The sequence below is a fragment of the Microtus ochrogaster genome, linkage group LG2 (assembly GCF_000317375.1).
Source record: "Microtus ochrogaster isolate Prairie Vole_2 linkage group LG2, MicOch1.0, whole genome shotgun sequence".
NCBI classification, from domain to species: domain Eukaryota; kingdom Metazoa; phylum Chordata; class Mammalia; order Rodentia; family Cricetidae; genus Microtus; species Microtus ochrogaster.
In genome coordinates this window covers 47250155-47257716 of record NC_022028.1, presented here as the reverse complement: position 1 = coordinate 47257716, position 7562 = coordinate 47250155, and the positions used below count along the sequence as shown (strand labels likewise).

Sequence of the window (7562 nt, the reverse complement as noted above, 5' to 3'; positions counted from 1 at the left end):
GCATCCGGAGCCACAGGGAAAGGCACACATTCTGCCTTGCTTCCTGTTCTACTCGGGACACTCTAACCTGAGTCCACCCTGAGTGCCCACTGCTGATGCACAGAAGAGAGCTGCAAGGCCAGCAGCCCTCAAGGGCTCCCAGAGCATGGCTACAGAGGCCTTTGGTCTCAGGCAGACCTGTGTTGCTTCAGGGGCACAAACAAACCAAGGAGGCCAAGTGGCCTGAGCAGGGTATGTCTCTGGGGTAGACAGGAGCAGAAGAGGTCTGGGCGTAGGCCATGGAGAGTGTGTGCATGACAGACCCGAAGGGTCCAGACCCACTGTTCCCAGCAGCCCAAGGAGACAGTGGGCAGGCTGCTACCGTTTAGAGAGCAATGGAGCCAAACGGCCAGAGAAGGTGGACGGCCACAGCCACCTGCTCAGCTGCTGAGAACTGGGGCAAGCGAGAGCCCCCTCTGCGACACGGTGGACAGGCACCTGGCATGAGCGCAGATCCACTGGTCGATGATGGCCACACCTCCATCCTTGTACAGCTCCAGCTCCTCCCACGTGGGCTCAAACCTCACCATTTCCGGTAGCAGCTTCCTCAGTTCTTCCTGCTCTGCGAGGCGAAGGAGAGGCTGCTGACCCTCCAGGAGGGGCACAGCGACCGCCTGCACCTGCCCAGCACCCGACCAGGGGAAGAAGAACTGCCTACCCTTCCTGATGGCGTCTGTGGCCACGAACACCTTGTCCAGCTGGTGAGCCTTCATGAGGCTGCGGATCTTCTTCACGGCACCCTCCAGGCTGGGCACGTCCTCCCTGTGGCCCCAGATGAAGTCCTTTCTCCTCAGGTGGACTCCGAGGTAGGGGCCGCCGAGCGCTGAGCCCAGTTTGACCTACAGAAGACAGGGAGGTGGGGAAAGATGCGGAGAGCTCCCCTGGGTGTCCTGGGAGCCAGAGGGACAAACATGTCCTTGAAAGTATCCCTCCAGCCTGAGTCTCACACAGATTCCCCTGGGGGAAAGGATCATCTTGACAAGAAGACCATGAAGGAATCAATCATCACAAATACTTTATCTGAGTGACATAAAAATCACAGATGAACCACCAGAAAAAAATGAAAAGAGAAAAGCTATTTAATACTTTCTTCTAGGTAAGGCCATCCAAGCACAGAACCCCCAGAGACCATCAGGTACAGTGGGGTCCTAACAGCCAGTGACGCAGAGGAGGTCCCAACAATGCCAGTCGAAGGGAAAGATGACACGGGAACCCCAGCTTTGGGGGGAAAAACACATACAAGGACAATGCATGACCCAAGGGCTGAAGAAGCTCTGGGGCAGAGGCCATGAGAAGTGCTGATGATTTATCTTTCAGTGCCTACTTCTGCTTAAGGACCCCCCAGCCCCCACCCACCCACTTCCTTCTTTTCCTTATTTTAAAAATATTTTTATTTTTGAAACAGTTTCTCTATAGAGCCAGACTGGCCCAGATCCCATAGCCTTCCTGTTTATGCCTCTGAAGACTGGGGTCATAGGTATATGCCACCATGTTGGGCACAATCTGCAGACTTCCAAAATAAATAAAAAAAATCCGATTTTATGTTAGCAAAAATGTTCCCACTTCAATACAGAGACATGTATGAGTCATGTCCCTAACTCAAGAACTCAGAGGAGCTTGACCCCCAGCGTGCCACTCCTGTCTGGAACGAAATTGCCACAGGACAGACATGGTAGCTTAAGAGCAGAACCATCCCTAGTTCCTCTCAGCCAGGGCGGCCCAGCTACCTTCATCCGTGTCCAGTCTTCCTCCGGGGTCATCTTGTCAGCGGCATCTGTGGAGTTGAGGTGCTGGCTCCGGAACTCGTCCCCCACGGCCCGCAAGTGCTTTGCAAACACCATGCTGCGCCGGGTCTGCACGAACAGGGCCGAGTGTCACCAGGCCTTCGGATGAATGAGCAGTCACGGCTTCACTATCTACCCCCTGCCCCCTCCTTTCCGCAGGCTGCCATTGGCAAGGCTCCTCAGCCCTCCCAGCTGGGTCATTTTTTGCTTCTTGCTGCCTGCACCACCGCCACCTACAGGGCCTCTGGTTAATCCCTTGGCACTCGGGCAGCAGTGGTGTCACCCATAGAGATGGGGACAGGCCCATGTGGGGCCACTTTAGGGAGCGCCCTCCCCCCAGCCAACCCCAGAGCCAGGCCTGCCTAAGCTGCAAGGTGGCCTGCACCATTTGCCCTTGGCCAGCAACGGCTCCGGGTCCGCCCAGCTCCTAGCTTTACCCTTTGCCTGATTCAGGCTGCATTTTTCCTAAACTAAACGGAACGGGATGACTGTGTCTCTGCTGCAAACCACATGCTTCAGAGGAGCAGGGTGGCTGCTCCCAGCCTGACACCTGCTCAGTCGGCCAGTGTCCTCAAAATACCCTGGCTATACCGCTCCCCTCCAAGCAGAAATGGCCCGTGGTGTTAGGACTCGCTGCACACAATGTCCCCTTTCCCAACCAAAGGAGAAGTGGCGCAAGTGCAGCCACCCGCAGTGTGGAGAGGACACGTCAAGGGCTGCATGTCACCCGTGGCAAGATCCCTATGACTATGGCACAGAGCACTGCTCAACAGAGCACTCGAGGCTGGCCCTGACCGCGAGTCACTCCGCACCACAACAGGCCCTGCAGTGAAAGCAGACCTCTCTCTGTGGGGTGGAGAAAGCCCACTGAGCACAGCCCATGGTTTCAGCCAGCAAGATTGAAAGTTGCTGCTGACGGTTAGGTTTTCAGAACTGAACACACGCTGAGGCTGCTGGGAGGTACTCACGTCCCAGTACTCTCTGCCTCCATAGTGGTCGTGAAGCAGGTTTTCGGCTCGGTCCAACATCACAGACCTGCATTTAAATAAGGAAGAAAAATGAAGATTTCAATGATTCTGAGAATTCAAATGTTTACTCCTGCACTTTCCAAGAACACCACATGGGAAAGACTTGAGCCCCAATGGTGCAAGTGTGCCGGGGACCCTACCTGGGAGCATCTAGCCAGGCCCTGGAGCTGTGCACCTCCAATGGCCACACCGTCACCTCTTCACAGCCTCCCATACACACTCTCGGCCAGCCTATTATCCTCGTGGTACCCCCAAAGACGAATGCAAAAGGAAGCCACTAGTGCATCCTGCCTCCAGCAGCCACAGCGGCCTCTCGGGGCACAGGAGGCGGACGACAGTGTAAGGATAAAGTGATTTACTGAGCAAGGCGTTTGGGATAGTGCAGACCCTGCTCTTAACCTACGGTGACAGAGCACAGACAACCCAGGCTGGGGTCTCTCTAAGAGTCTCCTTCCAGGACACAGTCTCCTCCCACGGCCCACCCCACCCCCAGCCTAGTCCCCCTGCTGTGGAAGTGGGCACCCCACAGACTGCTGGGGTGCAGGGAGGGGCCTGGTGAGGTGTCAGGATGATGATGGACAAAGCCGTCACAGTGAAAGGCCCGGGCACTTACCGGGCAGACGTGTTCTTTAGAAGTACAGGCGCAACGATGGAAGCGGAGCCCTGGACGGACAGGCAGGAGACATTGAGGCCCCGTGTTTCTTCATAGCCCCAAAACCAGCCTCTGGAAGACAGAGCCCAGCTTGTCTGTCAGTCCAGGAACAGACGAGGGGCGTGCATGCCCATGCCGGACTGCAGTCCCACTGGAACTGCCCCTCGCTCTGAGGCTCACAGGCTAGCACTATGGACAACAGGGTTCTCGTAAGAACTAAGAGTACACCCACAAAACTCAACATTTCCCAGTCACTGACAGGAGACAGGCAGGGGAGGAGGAGGTGACCGCAGTCACGGTTCAGCCGGACAGCCAGGTTCTCCAAATAACTCTTCTTCCAAGAGGACCCCCATACGTCACACACAGAGGGTGCTAAGTGACAGGCAGGACGTTGGGGCTAAGATCACCATTCCCATGTCATGCTCAAGTGGACATAAGAGGAGAGGGGAGCTGGGCATGGTACGTTCAGTACTCTGGAGGCTAGGACAGGACGGGCGGAAGTCAAAAGACCTCCACTGGACACACCATCGCCTGTCTTTGAACACAGAATGGGAGAGACGTAGCTCAAGTGGTTGAGAGCCTGCTTAGCAAGCACAGGACCCTAGGTTCGACCCCAGTACCTCAAAATATAAAGTAAAAAGGGTGAGGGTATCTCAGAGAGGTGCTCGAAGGACTAACAGTATGAGCTGAGCTACAACAGGATGTACCAGGGCTTAGGGGTGGCCTCGGGACAGTCTCTGTGAACCTTATGGGGCTTGTAGCCACAGTGCTACCTGTAATATTCATGCTTGTCCTGCGAGTAGAGGAGAGGATCGATGCAGGGCCGCTCGTCCACCTTCTCCTCCCAGGTGCCCTCCTTCCAGCCCTCGGCGTAACCTTGCAGGACGTATACCTGGTCGATGAAGGGCCCACCAGACTCTGAAAGAGACCCCAGAGAGCGTGCCACACAACAGGGACCCCAGAGAGCGCGCCACATGACAGGGACCCCAGAGAGTGTGCCACACAACAGGAAGCACAGCTGCCTGGGGAGCTGTGCACCCCGTATGAATGACTTTCGTGATTTATGGAAGGCTTCCTTAGCCCTCAAAGGCTTGAGAAAACTTCCAAAGCAGACAGCAAGGTCAATGGCATGAGCACGTGGGCGAGGAGGACAGAAGGGAACTCACTGAGGTTTCCTTGGCCTCTCTTAGTCCCCATTGGAGCAGACCTACCTCCTCCCCTCCCCCTGTTGTTGCTGTGCACTGGGCCCCCAGCATCTGCTGACCCCTCGAGGCCCCCAGTATGTACTATCATCACATCTGCTTCATCATTAGCCCCCAGTGAGCAGAGTCCCAGCAAGGTTTGCGTTCCCTTTACCCCATTAGCACCGTCATTTTACCAGAACCACCTGCCAGATCCAAAGTACCAATGAGCATTTGTCTGGAAGACAAGCCCAGTTATGGCAAGTCACAAAAAGGAAGTTTCTAGGTCTTCACGTTCACCCTACATGAGGCCTGCCTTCGGCGGATGGACCCGAGGCCCAAGCTAAAGCGGCTCCCCAATGAAGACTGTACAACAAAAGCTGGGCCCCAGCACAGCTTTGTCCTGGCAGTCTCACGCCCAGGGCACAGGCACAGGCACCATCTTCCCTGTGGGCTTCCCCAGACCTACTCAAGCCAGAGGGAGGGAGGTTTGGTGGCAGCAAGGAGAATCAGCCCTATGCCTTCAGGTGCCATACAAAACAGAAGGGGCCCTGACTATACCTTTTTCACAGTGAGCAATCCACTGGCCTTGCCCCCACAGAGGGGCACGGGCAGCTTCTCCAGGCACCTGAGACTGAGGCAAAGGTCAGGCTAACTTAGCTGAGTCTGACACCCTAAAAACCCAAGCCCAGCTCTTGTTTTCCTGGACCCACAAGCAAGTTTGGGAGCTGGGCTAGGAAAAGACATAGTCTAAGTATGCATTTACTGATTCTGTATCTTCACCCTGCAAGAAAAAGTAAGAAAAAAAATACGGCTTGTGTTCCTGTGTTCCCGGGACTGACTATCATCAGAACATGTTTGAGAGCGATGAGATGTGGGGAGAGAACCACGTCCTGGAAAGATATCCTCCTGAGGCAGCAGTTCTGAGCAGGGGGCAGAGGTCACGGGGGAATAAAGATTTGATGTACACCACTGGTACCAGCCAGGATCTAAATGAACCCCTTCCTTCCTGGAGCCTCCAGTGCAACAGAAGAAAGGATTTGTCTTCCAACCAAAGCCACAATCAACTCTAAACACCTCTCTACCCAGGAAAGTTTGACACCTCTCAAAAGGTGGAAGGGTAGGTAAAGTCAAGTGGGAGGCCTCTTCAGAGACCCCTCCCCACCATTGTGGGCATGCTCAATTAAGATGGTCTTCCTGCTGCTTCCTCATCAGCACTCTGACCACACCCACCATGGCGGGCGGTTCTGCCCTGCTTCCCTAGAGAAACCACTGAGGAAGCACTACAGCTTGGCTAAGTGGGAAGTGCCCGCAAGACCGAGCCAGGACGCCTGACATCGCATCAGAAAAGCCTCCCAGTCTGATGCCCACCTCACCTGCAATGAACTGCTCATACTCAATGACGGGGATGTTTTTATTGAGACTCGGAAGATCGAAAAACTCGGACCAGGGAATCCGGACCTGATGGATGTCGGGGCTCTGCCAATGATACAGACGGCCCCACGGGGGCAGGACAAGCACCCACTCTTCGGTCTTCAGCAGTGTCTTCAGCAGTGATGCAACTCGGATATAGACATCCCTGCGGAGATTGAAGCCTTCTGGGGGGTTGACATCATACAGAAGGTACCTGAGCAGGGAGCAAGACACAGGCCTTGAGTTGGGAGGCCGATGGAAAAACTCCACAGTACATAACGATACTTGAGAAAGTCTTATAGCGATGTAGATTCTAAAACTTCAGGCTCTAACCAAACCAACCCGGGCAGGCTTCACTTAGACCGTCACTGGCTTTACCTGCACCGAACCTCTGGTTTGCTCTCCAGTCTGGGGAATACCAGCCGCGGAGGAAGCACACAGTAACTTCTGTCCTACCGCTGGGGCTCAAGATGGGCCTCGGGACAGGACGCCTGAGCCGACACTGGGCCAGCCAGCGTGGCCAGAGCCGGGCTCCACCTTCGCTCCTGGACCTTCTGGTAGAGATCTCTCGGGAGGAGCTATGATCCTTACCAAGGCCAGGACGACCTTCGCCGCACAAGCTTCACCCGTGTCCGCGCGCGCAGCCCCGGCCCCGCTGGCCCCCGCTCCACTGCTGACCCCGTCCCAGATGCCCCGCCCGGCATGGCGTGGACACACTTACCGTCTGCGGGACGCCGCCCCCGACAGGATGTCCGCAGCCGACTGGCCAGGCCAGAACTCCTCTCCTGAAGCCGAGACTGGCCGCCAGAATGCCATGGCCAGCAGCAGGCAGACGACGCTGAGCGCCGCCATGGCCCCGGCGGCCACGCACTTCCGGCTACCGTGCCCCCTCCCACTCACACCCCCACCCCCCCACTCCGGAAGCGCGCGGGTTTACCCTGCGGAGTGCGTCTGTAGTAGCTACGGCAACGCGGAGCGGCACACTACGCGCACGCGCCTCACGTATTCCGGGGGAGGGTGTGGCCTGGGGCGGGGCTTCCCGTTGGCTGCTGTCTTCCCGCGCTCGCAGAGCTGCAGTGCGGCGGCCGGGCCGGGCGGAGTGGCAGGGTTGGTATCGCTCGGTGCACAGGATGGCACGAGAGCAGGGGGAGCTCTCTTGGGTCTCACCTGGTACCTACTGAACTGCACTATGCCAGGCATTCCATTCCGGTCCCCTGGTATTGTACCGTCCCGTTATACCGGGTGTGGGCGGAGCTGGCCGTAGGCACTGGTTCGGCAGGACGCTAGGTGAGCGACCCTTCGAGGCAAAGAGGACCAAGTAACTGGCCTCCAGGTCTCCTGGAGGGGACGGACTCCAGACCCGAGAGCACGCCCCGTTCCGCGGATCAGCTTTGGGGTCGGAGGACGTGACGGACGTAGTGAGGTGACAGCTCTGAACTTTGCTGGAAATGCCTGTTCCTCCGTT

General features: G+C 56.6%; 1 protein-coding gene across 3 annotated transcripts in view; it reads right to left on the bottom strand.

Moving 5' to 3' along the window:
- Pofut2 (protein O-fucosyltransferase 2) overlaps positions 1-6960 on the bottom strand; it is a 9410-nt gene extending 2450 nt beyond the window's left edge. Inside the window, exons 1-8 of one of the 3 annotated variants that reach the window (XM_005360241.3) lie at positions 6819-6960; positions 6061-6311; positions 4277-4421; positions 3465-3575; positions 2792-2858; positions 1767-1892; positions 698-878; positions 478-601 (exon numbers count right to left, since the gene is read on the bottom strand). In XM_005360241.3, the coding sequence (XP_005360298.1) occupies positions 478-601; positions 698-878; positions 1767-1892; positions 2792-2858; positions 3465-3575; positions 4277-4421; positions 6061-6311; positions 6819-6949 (1136 nt within the window). In that variant the 5' untranslated portion in view covers positions 6950-6960. Of the gene's footprint in view, positions 1-477; positions 602-697; positions 879-1766; positions 1893-2791; positions 2859-3464; positions 3576-4276; positions 4422-6060; positions 6312-6818 lie in introns of those variants that run through there. The other 2 variants (XM_026785794.1, XM_013351093.2) reach the window with 2 other exon arrangements.
- Positions 6961-7562: the final 602 nt, after the last annotated feature.